The sequence below is a fragment of the Nerophis lumbriciformis genome, linkage group LG09, assembly GCF_033978685.3.
Source record: "Nerophis lumbriciformis linkage group LG09, RoL_Nlum_v2.1, whole genome shotgun sequence".
NCBI classification, from domain to species: domain Eukaryota; kingdom Metazoa; phylum Chordata; class Actinopteri; order Syngnathiformes; family Syngnathidae; genus Nerophis; species Nerophis lumbriciformis.
In genome coordinates, this window is record NC_084556.2 from 15024310 (window position 1) to 15039937 (window position 15628).

A 15628-nucleotide genomic window follows, 5' to 3' on the forward strand; every position below is an offset into this window, starting at 1 on the left:
TTATTGCACATTCTGATTGACAGTCAACAGTATAAATATGGAGGTGACCTTGGGTCACAGCACCAGTTAAAGTGTCTTTAGTGATCAAAGGTGAAAAGTGTCTACAGTGATGGTTCACAGTTCGGGGGTGGTCATGGTAGCTGTCTTTTGTTCAAAAAGATAAAAGTAAGACGGAGGGGGGGCGGGGGAGAAGCTAGCATTCACAAGTTAGCATTCACAAGCCTGATGGCCTGTGGGTAGAAACTGTTTGTCAGTCTCGTAGTCCTGGATTTCAGGCTCCTGTATCGTCTTCCTGATGGTAGGAGGCTGAAGAGACTGTGCTGGGGGTGTGTACTGTCCTTTATGATGTTGTGTGCTCTCCTGGTGGCCCTGGTAGAGTACATGTCCTGTAGTGAGGGGAAGGCTGCTCCTGATATGTACTGAGCAGTTTTAATCACTCACTGGAGTGCCTTCCTGTCCTTAGCAGTGCAGTTTCCATACCAGACCGTGATTGAGCTGGTAAGGACACTCTCAACCGTACTTCTATAGAAGTTGCTGAGAATTTTGGGTGGCATGCCAAATTTTCTCAGCCTTTTTAAGAAGTACAGTCGCTGCTGGACTTTCTTTATTGTTTGTTGGGTGTTGTGATCCCAGGTGAGGTCCTCGCTGATGTGGGTCCAAAGGAATTTAAAGGTTTTCACCCTGTCCACCTTTGTCCCCCCTATGTACAGAGGTGTGTAGTGGGTACTCCTTCTCCGTGGGTCAACAATCATCTCCTTGGTCTTGTCTGTGTTCAAGGAGAGATTATTATCCTGACACCAGGCCACGCTACCTCCCTTCTGTACGCTGCCTCAGCTCCCCCGGTGATCAGTCCGACGACCGTAGTATCATCTGCAAGCTTGATGATACTGGTGTTGTTCTGGGAGGCCACACAGTCGTGTGTGAAGAGGGTGTACATTAGGGGGCTCAGCACACAGCCTTGGGGGGTCCCTATGCTTAGAACCTTTGTGCCTGATGTCTGGTTGCCGATTCTGACTGACTGGGGCCAGTTTGTGAGAAAGTTCAGGACCCAATCACAGAGAGCCGGTGTCAGACCAACAGTGAGGAGTTTAGCAGTGAGTTTTTGTGGGATGACCGTGTCAGTAATGTTCGGTATCCTCTTTCCGACCTTGGCCAGATGTCCTTTCCGCCCTGTAAGGCCAATCAGGTGTTAAGTGGCCTCAGCATTATCTGAGCCCTGATAAACAATTTGGAGTCAGCTCAATCAATCACCATCCTTCCTGTGCAACAACGAAAAAAAAAAAAAACTTCAGTTCATCTGGGATAGAGAAAGGGAGTCTTAAAATCATGTCCTAAGGAGCACTTGCTGGTGCTACGTGATGTGACTAATTCATACAAGTGAGAGAAGCTTGACATGTAAAATGGATGGCAATCATTGCAACAGTGAAGCAGTGAGCTGCATGCTGATACAGACTTCCTCTCGCTCTCTCTGTGTCTGTAATTGATGGATGACATTATGTACTGTACTGCACCCAGACAATGACTTCTACGCAAAAAGAGGTATTGAGAAACAAGAGTGAACATTTAATTTGAAGATTTAGTTTACACATGTTCGAAAATAAGGAGCATGTTATTTTTTTATAGGGAGAAAAACATAACAATGTTTAAAATATTAAAGATTATAGAGAGCCTATTCATTAATAAAGAATACAAATGTAAATAAACAAGAAAAGCAGTCCAAGAGCACAACCCTAAAATGTAATCACTTGTTTCTTAACCCATTTCCTGACATTTCTTGAAAATTTCTTCAAAATCCCCCCTCATAGCTTTTTGAGCTATGTTGCTAACAAACAGACAGACAGCAAACACATAACCTCCTGGTGGAGATAACGAATCAAATGATACATTTAAATTGCTGTGTCGTTCGTTTTGTTTGTCTGTCGCTTCAAAACAAGCTACAGGAGGGTTCACTCTTTGCATAGCGTGATTAAATAGACGCCGATAGCTCTTGTTAGTCATCCACTCTCTTTGTCTCTGTGGGTGGAGGTGGGGACACTTGCATACACCCACAAAGAAATTCCTCATAATGTAAACATAAGGTGACTCACATAGTAGAAATGATCCAGATCAACCCCGAAATCGAATCACTTCTTCCTTATCCCATTTCTGACATTTCCAAAAAGGCTCATCAATTATATTGCTAACTAACCAAGACAAAGCCTATTTAGTAGGAAATAAGCACAATTATTGATGTAAACAATGATAAGGGGCAGAAAAAAACAGACTCTATTGTGAGCAACTCATGCGCTCCACACACTGGATGTGATTCAGCAGAGCACATTTAGTCACAGACTGATCACACTAAGGTGTAGGACTTCACAGTACATGAGGTCCTTCCTACTAACAGATATCTGATTCTTAAATATGAACGGACTTCCAGTGTTCACAAATATATTGACGTACTGTATATAACACATTGTGTGTATGTCTATTTTATAATGTCTATTTTCGATTTCCTGCTGGATCTACTACTATTTTATGTTGCTGCTGTCACATATACTGTAATATTGTACATGGTCACTGGTATGTATTGTATAAATGTTATAGACATAATATAATATATCTGTATATATATTATTCTGTATACATATTATGTATATATTTGTATATATATATGTTAGATTTTTTTATCGCTATATTAGTCTATTTATTCCTGCATTGTCCTTTCCATCCTTACACTTTCCATCATTGTAACTGAGCTACTGTGTTGAACAATTTCCCTTGTGGATCATTAAAGTTTGTCTAAGTCAAAGTCTAAGTCTAAGTACAGTCGTGATCAAAAGTTTACATACTCTTGTAAAGAACATAATGTCATGGCTGTCTTGAGTTTCCAATAATTTCTACAATTCTTATTTTGACATCTGACATGACATGGACACAGATAAGACCTTCTGGAGGAATGTCCTGTGGTCAGATTAAACAAAAATTGAGCTGTTTGGCCACAATACCCAGCAATATGTTTGGAAAAGAAAAGGTGAGGCCTTTAATCCCAGACACAACCTCCTACCGTCAAGCATGGTGGTGGTAGTATTATGCTCTGGGCCTGTTTTGCTGCCAATGGAACTGGTGCTTTACAGAGAGTAAATGGGACAATGAAAAAGGAGGATTACCTCCAAAATTCTTCAGGACAACCTAAAATCATCAGCTCGGAGGTTGGGTCTTGAGCGCAGTTGGGTGTTCCAACAGGATAATGACCCCAAACACACGTCAAAAGTGGTACAGGAATGGCTAAATCAGGCTAGAATTAAGGTTTTAGAATGGCCTTCCCAAAGTCCTGACTTACACGTGTGGACAATGCTGAAGAAACAAGTCCATGTCAGAAAACCAACAAATTTAGCTGAACTGCACCAATTTTGTCAAGAGTGGTCAAAAATTCAACCAGAAGCTTTCCAGAAGCTTGTGGATGGCTACCAAAAGCACCTTATTGCAGTGAAACTTGCCAAAGGACATGTAACCAAATATCAACATTGCTGTCTGTATACTTTTGACCCAGCAGATTTGGTCACATTTTCAGTAGACCCATAATAAATTCATAAAAGAACCAAACTTCATGTTTTTCGTGACCAACAAGTAAGTGCTCCAATCACTCTCACAAAATAATAAGAGTTGTAGAAAGTATTGGAAACTCAAGACAGTCATGACATTATGTTCTTTACAAGTGTATGTAAACTTTTGACCACGACTGCGACGTTACGAGAAGTATGTACTTTTGTTTCTTCACATGAGTTTTTATTCCTATTTGTATTTCTTTTTGTACGTGTTGACTATGCCTCATGGCTTTACTTTATACAACAATTAATCATTTAAAAGTAATCATCGAAAATGTAAGTGTTTATTGTACCAATAATGACCTCCACTGCTCACTTCTGCCCAATCTTCCGCTGGCAGGTATTCATTCCAGGATGAGGAAGACATGTTCATGGTGGTGGACTTGCTCCTGGGAGGAGACCTGCGTTATCACCTCCAGCAGAACGTCCATTTCTCTGAGGCCACGGTCAAACTGTACATCTGCGAACTCGCCTTAGCCCTCGGGTACCTGCGCTCCAAGCACATCATACACAGGTTGGATGTTGGCTATTTTATTACTGTACTTTCTAGTCTGATTGTTTTCACATTGTTACCCTAACCTTTGACTTGTATTGATTGTTTTCACATTGTTACCCTAACCTTTGACTTGTATCCATGCGCCTTCTTGTTAGTTTACCTTCTTCACAAGTAATCCATCTCATTTCAAAGAATATTGTCTCGTGCTGTCAAACTATTGATTTTTTAAAATCCGATTCAATTGACCGTTTGCCTCATTTACGCGGCTGCCAAGATGGCGCTTAAAGGCCTACTGAAATGTGATTTTCTTATTTAAAAGGGGATAGCAGGTCAATTCTATGTGTCATACTTGATCATTTCGCGATATTGCCATATTTTTGCTGAAAGGATTTAGTAGAGAACATCGACGATAAAGTTTGCAACTTTTGGTCGCTGATAAAAAAGCCTTGCCTGTACCGGAAGTAGCAGACGATATGCGCGTAACGTCACAGGTTGTGGAGCTCCTCACATCCGCACATTGTTTACAATCATGGCCACCAGCAGCGAGAGCGATTCGGACCGAGAAATCAACGATTTCCCCATTAATTTTAGCAAGGATGAAAGATTTGTGGATGAGGAAAGTGAGAGTGAAGGACTAGAGGGCAGTGGGAGCGATTCAAATAGGGAAGATGCTGTGAGAGGCGGGTGGGACATGATATTCAGCTGGGAATGACTAAAACAGTAAATAAACACAAGACATATATATACTCTATTAGCCACAACACAACCAGGCTTATATTTAATGTGCCACATATTAATCCCGCATAACAAACACCTCCCCCCTCCCGTCCATATAACCAGCCAATACAACTCAAACACCTGCACAATACACTCAATCCCACAGCCCAAAGTACCGTTCACCTCCCCAAAGTTCATACAGCACATATTTCCCCAAAGTCCCCAAAGTTACGTACGTGACATGCACATAGCGGCACGCACGTACGGGCAAGCGATCAAATGTTTGGAAGCCGCAGCTGCATGCGTACTCACGGTACCGTGTCTGCGCATCCAACTCAAAGTCTTCCTGGTAAGAGTCTCTGTTGTCCCAGTTCTCCACAGGCCAATGGTAAAGATTGACTGTCATCTTTCGGGAATGTAAACAATGAAACACCGGCTGTGTTTGTGTTGTTGCCGCTTCCCACCTACAGCTGTCTTCTTTGCTGTCTCCATTGTTCATTGAACAAATTTCAAAAGATTCACCAACACAGATGTCCAGAATACTGTGGAATTTTGCGATGAAAACAGACGACTTAATAGCTGGCCACCATGCTGTCCCAAAATGTCCTCTACAATCCGTGACGTCACGTGCTGACGTCATCATACCGAGACGTTTTCAGCAGGATATATCGCGCGAAATTTAAAATTGCACTTTAGTAAGCTAACCCGGCCGTATTGGCATGTGTTGCAATGCTAAGATTTCATCATTGATATATAAACTATCAGACTGCGTGGTCGGTAGTAGTGGGTTTCAGTAGGCCTTTAAGTATTAGCTGCACGTAAAACACACAGGAAACGGTCATTAAGAACAAACGGCAACCAAAGTACGACATCAGTATAGCCAGAAGTAAAAACATATGACGTATACAAGCGAGTGTTAGCTGCATGATGCAACGCTAGCTATGCCATCGCATCTTTTTCAATTAGGTAAGTAGATAGATAAGAAGCATCAATGTACTTGTCCATTGCACTACTTTGGCTGTAACAAATTGTAGATGGGGCTAAAACTGGTCACGTTTGCTAACAGTAGTGATTTGGCAAAGTTTAGCTTAGGGTTGTACGGTATACCAGTATTAGTATAGTACCGCGGTACTAATTAATCATATTCGGTACTATACCGCCTCTAAAAAGTACCAGTCCGCCACCCCTCCGCACCCCAGTCGTCGTCACGTCGTGTCATTGCTGGTTTACGAGCAGACGAGCATGTTCCTCAGCGCACAATCACGGAGTACTTACAAGCAGACATATTGTGTAGACAGAAAAGGGAGAACGGATGCATTTTGTCTTAAAAACTAACGATAAATGTAAAGTTATAACACTGAAACGCCCTCCGGAAGAGGTGCTTTAAGACATGGCTAGCTAGTTAGCGGCTAAAGTCCAGCCCAAGTCTGCAGTGTTTTAGCTTCTTCTAAATCTCCATGGCGACAAATAAAGTAAGTTTCTACAACTATCATCCCTGCAGGATGAGGAATAGCTAAACATGCTTCACTACACACCGTAGCTCACCGGCGTCACAATGTAAACAAACGCCTTTGGTGGATCTACACCTAACATCCACTGTAATGATAGCGTATCTAGTCGATACTACAATGATTACGTCGATATTTTTTGGGATCACAACATCTTCTTTCGTTTTTTTATTTATTTTTTATTATGTTTATAAAGTCAGGAAATATGTCCCTGGACACATGAGGACTTTGAATATGACCAATGTATGATCCTGTAACTACTTGGTATGGGATTGATACCCAAATTTGTGGTATCATCTAAAACTAATGTAAAGTATCAAACAACAGAAGAATACATGATTATTACATTTTAACAGAAGTGTAGATAGAACATGTTAAAACAGAAAGTAAGCAAATATTAACAGTAAATGAACAAGTAGATTAATAATCAATTTTCTACCACTTGTCCTTAATAATGTTGACAAAATAATAGAATGATAAATGACACAATATTTTACTGCATATGTCAGCAGCTAAGTTAAGAGCTTTTGTTTGCTTACTTACTACTAAAAGACAAGTTGCCTTGTATGTTCACTATTTTATTTAAGGACAAATTTGCAATAAGAAACATATTTTTAATGTACCCTAAGATTTTTTGTTAAAATAAAGCCAATAATGCAATTTTTTGTGGTGCCCTTTGTTTAGAAAAGTACCGAAAAGTATCGAAATAATTTTGGTACCGGTACCAAAATATTGGTATCGGGACAACACTAGTTCAGCTACTAACGTTAGCCATCATTGAAAGCATAGCCTAGCACAGGGGTCGGGAACCTTTTTGGCTTAGAGAGCCATGAAAGCCAAATATTTTAAAATGTATTTCCATGAGAGCCATATAATATTTTTTTTAACACTGAATACAATGAAATGCGTGCATTTTTAAGTAAGACCAACATTTTTAGAGTATAATAAGTCTCATTCTTTTTAATAACATTGTTATTCTGAAGCTAACCAATAATAAATAAAATACTTCTTACCATTAATGCGACTTCTTGAACAGGTGCGGTAGAAAACGGATGGATGGATTAAAATGTATGAGAATGTTTTATATTTTGAACGTTATTTTTAACACTGTGATTACCAGCGGAATTATTCAGGACTTATCCTGTTTAGTAATGTCAGCTAGAGCCAGATGCAGTCATCAAAAGAGCCACATCTGGCTCGAGAGCCATAGGTTCCCTACCCTTGGCCTAGCATAACACAAATTCATTTTTATTTGGGCTGACTAACAAAATGTATTCAGTAATTGTGAAAAATATATAGATTTAAAAATACATATATATTCTATTAAATAACAACAGAGACTAGCCAGTGGCATTTTTATCAAAGGTTTTGGTTTGAATAATATAACTTTAAGCAAATTGCAAACAGCCCCTCTATTCACACCTGGGAATTTTTATTAATTGCAGTTGCTACACAATCTTAAAAAATGACTTTGGTTTATCTTATCCCCTCGGGATGCATTTTGAAGCGAACATTGCTACTGATGTGTCCCCCACTCATTTTTGCACCAGGATATGCATTGACCTGATCACTGACCGTATGCCGCCTCTCACTAATCCATCCGTGGTTAAAGTAAAGTAACATGTGTGATTAATCTGTATTTATACATGATTATGAATGTGATTTTTCCTTGTAATGAATCACATGCGTTAACGCGTTAATTTTAACAGCCCTACTTATCCTAGAACCCCATCTGTCTTAGACTTAGACAAACTTTATTGATCCACTAGGGAAATTGTTCCATACAGTAGCTCAGTTACAAAGGATGGAAAGGATAAGGATGGAATGGATCGTGCACACAAAGGCACAAAAAGAGGGCGAAAACAAAAGGTATAAAGTAGACTGAAAATGTACCATAGTAGCAATATAACATATAACATATATGTGAAATTTACATATTATATATACAGTATATAATATATACTGATACATTATATTATTATCCATCCATCCATCCATTTTCTACCGCTTGTAGACTGGAGCCTATCTCAGCTGCATTCGGGCGGAAGGCGGTTTACACCCTGGACAAGTCGCCACCTCATCACAGGGCCAACACAGATAGACAGACAACATTCACACACTAGGGCCAATTTAGTGTTGCCAATCAACTTATATTATATTACATCATTATATAATATATACAATATATAACAAATCTCAATTACCATGTACAATATTACAGTATATGTAACAGCTGCAGCAAAAATATACATTATACTAGTCTTTTAGCAGCATGTTATAAAAGTCAATATTACTATGAGTTCAGTCACAAGCAGATTGCCCCACAACGCAGACGCAGGCAGACCAGATTCTTAATGCTGATCACAACCAAGTTATAATGTTCGCATCTGTGGGATATTCCACATTCAATTTCCATAGAAATGAGATGCGCCTGTTTGAAAATAATGAATGCAGATTGAAGAGATGTTGATTTTTTTTTTTTTATCGCCACATCAGCTGGCAACTCTGTCCTCGCCGGTGCCAAAACACACACAAAAAAACAAACACTTCAATATATATATATATATATATATATATATATATATATATATATATATATATATATATATAAATGTTCTTCAATGGGCTGAATGAATAAGCAACTTGATAATCCATCACTTTTTATTTCTCTTTTATTTTCCCCAGTAGATGCTCAATATGTACGTATATTGTTATTTCCTTCATTGCTGTTCTATTAATTAGTCATTATGTGGCTTTCTTTGCTTCTTCATCACCAGAGAGGGAGCAGATGCAACATGGTCATGTTTTTGCCTTGAACTTGGAACATGTAACATGCTTGATTGTCACTCACGGTACCGTGAGGACGAATGTTGTTGTACAGCACTAAATGTCAGGAAGGATGCTAAAAGGTGCTACGTTATATGATTAGGGGTCAGGTTAGCCTGGTTACTGCAACCCTGTCAGTCACTTGATGATATTATGTAACACGAAGAGAAAGTCGGAAAACAATCGTGTCTTTAACCAAACATGTACATGTTTATGAGGTATTGATAATGAACCGGATAAATTATCCTGAGGATTTAATATAAAGATGACTCACTTCTCAGAGAATCGCAGGATTTTTCGTTCCTTCCAGTGGAGCTTGGCGGCAGCTGCCAAGTCTGCTTTAAAAGCACTTAACCTGCAGTTTGCAAATTAAATACGCCTATATCTTGCGCATTTTATAGTAGCATCAGTCTGCACCTTGGGGACGTGCCAGGTGCGACCTTTTGCGTCAAGCCATTTTAACCTTTCTGCTCACTGGGCTATGTCTTTTTATGACTGAAGAAATAGAAGTGGACAGCCAAGAAGAAAACACAATGGAAGCTCTTAGGTTTTAGTATGCTGGTCCACATTCAATTCAGAAACTTTTTTTTTTTTTTTCCTCATTGGATAAAACGAAAAACATGAAACGAGGGATGTGCCAATCGATTGGCCAGCGATCAGTGTTGGACGGTTTTCATGGAAAAGTACATGATCGGCTGATTCACGCCTTTCAAAGCCAATCACCTCTGGCCAATACTTCTTCTTTTTATTCACTCGACTGACAAAGTATTTTGTGTGCATTCCCATACACAGTTTGGAGCCGCTCATCTAAGTTAATAATAATCACGTCTAAGGATTTAACGATATGACAATTTCATATCACGGTTATCATTATTATCACAGTATTGTTGAATTTGCTCAAAAAGTACAAATACACACACTGAACCTTTTGACCAAGTTTTTTTTTAATAACTAAAATAATTAGATACACTGTTAGAAAACCCACTATTTTGCATGTTTTGTGTTTCTTATGCTTTACTGATAGGGTTTTAGTCTCAGTATTTTATCTGTTTTAATGGCTAAGCTTTTATTGTTTTAAATATTGGTGTGTACTGTAGCAGTTAGACTTAGACTTAGACAAACGTTATTGATCCACAAGGGTAATTATTCCACACAGTGGCTCAGTTACAAAGGATGGAAAGGGTAAGGATGGAAAGCATAATGCAGATATAAAGTAGACTAAAAATTTACCGTAGTAGCAATATAAGATATAACATATATGTAATATTTACATATTTATACAGTATATAGTATATACTGATATATAATACTATTATATTATATTATATTTTTATATACGTTTGTAAGTTTAAGTTGTGTTTAAATGCAAAGTGCGAAACAGATAAAATATTTTATTATTATTTATTATTTCTGGAAGGCACTTTGGCGTCCTACTCCATTTCGTATTCGTCTTAGTATAGAACGATCACTCTGTGTTAAGAGAGCACAACTTGTAGGTTCAATGTGCATAAGTGATTAGCTTAGTTGCTCAGACAGCAATGTGTTTATGCTGGACAAAAAATCTAAACGCAACACATTTGTTTTTGCTCCCATTTTTTATTAGTTGAACTCATAGATCTAAAACTTTTCTATATACCGTATTTTTTGGACTATAAGTCGCAGTTTTTTTCATAGTTTGGCCGGGGGTGCGACTTATACTCAGGAGCGACTTATGTGTGAAATTATTAACACATTACTGTAAAATATCAAATAATATTATTTAGCTCATTCACGTAAGAGACTAGACGTATAAGATTTCATGGGATTTAGCGATTAGGAGTGACAGATTGTTTGGTAAACGTATAGCATGTTCTATATGTTATAATTATTTGAATGACTCTTACCATAATATGTTACGTTAACATACCAGGCACGTTCTCAGTTGGTTATTTATGCCTCATATAACATACACTTATTCAGCCTGTTGTTCACTATTCTTTATTTATTTTAAATTGCCTTTCAAATGTCTATTCTTGGTGTTGGCTTTTATCAAATAAATTTCCCCCAAAAATGCGACTTATACTCCAGTGCGACTTATATATGTTTTTTCCCGTCTTTATTATGCATTTTCGTCCGGTGCGACATATACTCCGGAGCGACATATACTCCGGAGCGACTTATACTCCGAAAAATACATATTGTTCACAAATCTGTCGAAATCTGTGTTAGTCAAGATGCTGATTAAACAGCATGATTATTGCACAGATGTGCCTTAGGCTGCCCACAATAAAAGGCCACACTGAAATGTGCAGTTTTGCTTTATTGGGGGTGGGGGGGAGGTCAGAAAAGCAGTCAGTATCTGTTGTAAAGACCATTTGCCTCACGCAGTGCAACACACCTCCTTTGCATATACTTGATCAGGTTTTTGATTGTGTTCTGTGGAATGTTGGTCCACTCTTCAATGGCTGTGCAAAGTTGCTGGATATTGGCTGGAACTGGATCACACTGTTGTATACACCGATCCACATCATCCCAAACATGCTCAATGGGTGACATTTCCGGTGAGTATGCTGGCCATGCGAGAACTGCGATGTTTTCAGCGTCCAGGAATTGTGTACAGGTCCTTGCAACATGGGGCTGTGCATTGTCATGCTGCAACATGAGGTGATGGTCTCGAGTGAATAGCACAACAATGGGCCTCAGGATCTCGTCACTGTATCTCTTTGCATTCAAAATGCCATCATTAAAATGCTCTTGCGTTCGTTGTCCATAACATACGCCTGCCCATACCATAACCCCGCCGCCACCATGGGCCACTCGATTCACAACGTTGACATCAGCAAACTGCTCTCCCACACAACTCTACACAAGTTGTCTGCCAGCTGACCTAACAGTAAAAACTGGGATTCATCCGTGAAGAGAGCACCTCTCCAACGTGCCAGACACCATCAAATGTGAGCATTTGCCCACTTATGTCAGTTCCAATGACGAACTGCAGTCAGGTCGAGGCCCGGATGAGGATGATGAGCATGCAATTGAGCTTCTCTGAAACGGTTTCTCACAGTTTGTGCAGACATTCTTTGGTTATGCAAACCAATTGTTGCAGCAGCTGTGCGGGTGGCTGGTCCCAGACGATCATGGAGGTGCACCTGCTGGATGTGGAGGCCCTGAGGTGGTATGGTTACACGTGGTCTGCAGTTGTGAGGCCGGTTGGATGTACTGCCAAATTCTCTGAAACGCCTTTGAAGACGGCTTATAGTAGAGAAATTAACATTCAATTCACGAGCAACAGCATTGGTGGACATTCCTGCAGTCAGCATGCCGACTGCACGCTCCCTCAAAACTTGCGACATCTGTGGCATTGTGCCGTGTGATAAAACTGCACATTTTATTGTGGGTAGTCTAAGGCACACCTGTGCAATAACCATGCTGTTTATTCAGCATCTTGATATGCCACATCTGTAAAGTGGGATTATCTCGGCAAGGAAGAAATGCTCACTAACACAGGTTTAGACAGATTTATGAACAATATTTGAGCGGAATAGGTCTCTTGAGTATATAGTATAAAAGTTTTAGTCATGAAAAATGGGAGCAAAATCAAAATTGTTGCGTTTATATTTTTGTTCAGTTTAGATTGGGGTATGTCGTTTCTTAATGGGTATATATGTTAATGTCTCTTTTTTTATGTTAGCATTTAAGTTAGCGAGCTGGCGCCAGAAAGTCTGTTAGTTTATCTAAGTGCAGTTATCGTCACGGTTCATTTTAATTTAAAACGATAACAATAACTGTCAGGAGTTTTACCCCGGTTATCATTAATACCATTTATCCTTACATCCCTAATCACCTCCATTACGACAAATAAACTGCATTTCTTAGTATCTTAGGCATCATCATCAAGTAACATGATCACAAGAGGATGTTGCTAAACATGTTACACAGAGAGTAAGAGCAAGCCAGAAGCAGGCATGCTAATCGCTAAGTCAGCTTGAAACAACACAAAAAAAAGTGCTATTGGAAGTCTAGCTTTTTATTTTCACTAAATCACTAGATATTTCACTAAATAAATGGCCGCCCTGAGACTGGGAGGTTGTGAGTTCAAACCCTGGCCGAGTCATACCAAAGATTACAAAAAATGGGACCTATTGCCTCCCTGCTTGGCACTCAGCATCAAGGGTTGGAATTGGGGGTTAAATCACCAAATGATGCTTACGTACAGTGTTTTATGTTCCTATATTCAAACACAGTGTTACTGTTCAATCGGTGTGTATTGTTAGAGTGGTCGAAATATTAAATATACTTGTTAAATTAAAAAAATTAAAAATAAAAATCACCAAATGATGCTGCTCATTGCTCCCCTCACCTCCCAGGGGGTGAACAAGGGGATGGGTCAAATGCAGAGGATAATTTCACCACACCTAGTGTGTGTGTGACAATCATTGGGACTTTAACTTTCAACTTTAACAAATTGTATGTAAAAACAAAAAGACAATACAGTATGATATTGTTACACTGTAAATAACATTTAGCGCCATTCTCCATAAATAAATTAAAACATTTACAGTTCAGACATGTGACGATATCGACATCACTCGTGTAAAATCGGAATCAGGCGCATAAAGCCCTGATCGAAACATCCCTCCATAAAACCTGCCATAACAACAAATATCAGGGCCTTTGTTATGGGATTAGATCATCAAATAATCATTTTTGGTATATCTGTTTTGCCAATCTGCATCATTTGATAAGCAGAAATATACATGGAATATATGACTTTGTGAAGGAAGATACCCAGGGAAACATTGCCCTTTGCATGTCGGGACATGTTAGTAAGAACTGTTCAACCTATTTCTAGGTTGCTATAGCTCGTGTTGATGTTTTCAACAGTAGGCTCTCTTAAGGCTTGGAATTGGGAGAGACTGAGTCACAATTTGATGACATGCACCTCCAGGGACCTGATTGATCCCTCCAAACAAGTGGAAAGCATTATAAATATATACTGTCTATATATGTGGGTGTCTGTGAAATCAACAACACTTCTACCTCGTGAGTATTTGGGTGTTTCCTGCAGTCGTCGTAATGGACAAACCTGCATGTCTGTCGCCCATGGTCATTATAGGAAGTCCTAATGGAGCAGGTTCTTTTGTGTGACTGAACTAAAAATAAATCCTGGTGCTCCCTTCACTTCCTAAAACAAAATGATGAGAATTTGAACAAAGTAGTGTCATATGAGACAATGTTTTTTTTTTGCTTTGTCACCAAATAACTTCTCCCCGAGCATTGAGCAAACTTTTCTTCCTGTCACTTACATACAGTGCATCCGGGAAGTATTTACAGTGCTTCACTTTTTCCACATTTTGCTATGTTACACTGTAACATAACAAAAAAGTTTTATCCGGCTCGCGGGATGAGTTTGCCAAGTATAAAAATTAACCTGAAATTTTTGAATGAAAGAAACAGCTGTTCTAAATGTGTCCACTGGATGTCGCAATAGCAATTATTTGTATCTTTGTAGATGATGCTACACATGTACAAAATAATCCACATGATGTTATCACATCAGTCGAGGAAAATGATCAAACTACATAAATAACATACTGTAATTTGATTTTGATATAATTTTTTTATCTTGATAGATTGAAAATTAACACCAACGAGTTGACTGATGAACATTATCACATAATTTATTCAGAAAAAAAAAAAGACAAATAAAGTATATACACTATTAACCTCAACAGGTAATTGTAAAAAAAAAATTAAAAAAAAAAACTACATTATGATTTGTACAATTTCAGAATTTGCTTGTTCTATTTTTAAACAAAGAAAACAATCTGAAGTTGTCTTTATTTTTAAGTTATCGTGCCGAGATTTTACCAGCCCTGCCCATTTGGGAATAGATTTTTGTCCATGTGGCCCCCCATCTAAAATGAGTTTGACACCCCTGTGTTACAGCCTTATTCCAAAATGGAATAAATTCATTTTTGTCCTCAAAATTCGACACATAATAAATAAAACCTGTCATAACTGTACAAAGGATGTTTTGTCTTAACTGGTATGCACATATGTAACCACTATAAAATAGAAATTAAACAAAGTAAAACTACTTAGCTTTAGTGATGGGTACCGAATTCGGTACTTCTATAGGTACCAACTGTATGTCGTCGGTACTACCGAGTACCGATTTTCGTACCATATTTTGATACTTTAATTCCACGCTATGTCTCGTCTGGTTGCAGACTCGGCACCCACTCAAGTACTTGGCGGGAAAACAAGCGTAGCATACTGTATTCATAGTGGACTGCCTCTGGGTAATGTTGCAATTTCCCGTGCCAACAAAGCAAACATGTCAAAGCACTCCAAAGTAAAGCTCCGCTTTTCAAAATGCCGTAGCTCATTGCTAATTTACGATGGACATGCCATATTCATGCTACTGATTAGCGTTATCGATTTTACATAACAATTTCAACACCTCCAAATTTGGTAATCAAAACTACAAATAAGATGCACGTTACAATCAA

General features: G+C 38.8%; 1 protein-coding gene across 2 annotated transcripts in view; it reads left to right on the forward strand.

Annotated features, from left to right (window-relative positions):
- The window catches only part of stk32a (serine/threonine kinase 32A), a 173839-nt gene that overhangs the window by 90440 nt on the left and 67771 nt on the right, over positions 1-15628 (forward strand). For both annotated transcript variants that reach the window (XM_061962524.1, XM_061962523.1), the window contains exon 5: positions 3928-4101. In XM_061962524.1, coding sequence (XP_061818508.1) covers positions 3928-4101 — 174 coding nt within the window. The remainder of the gene's footprint in view (positions 1-3927; positions 4102-15628) is intronic.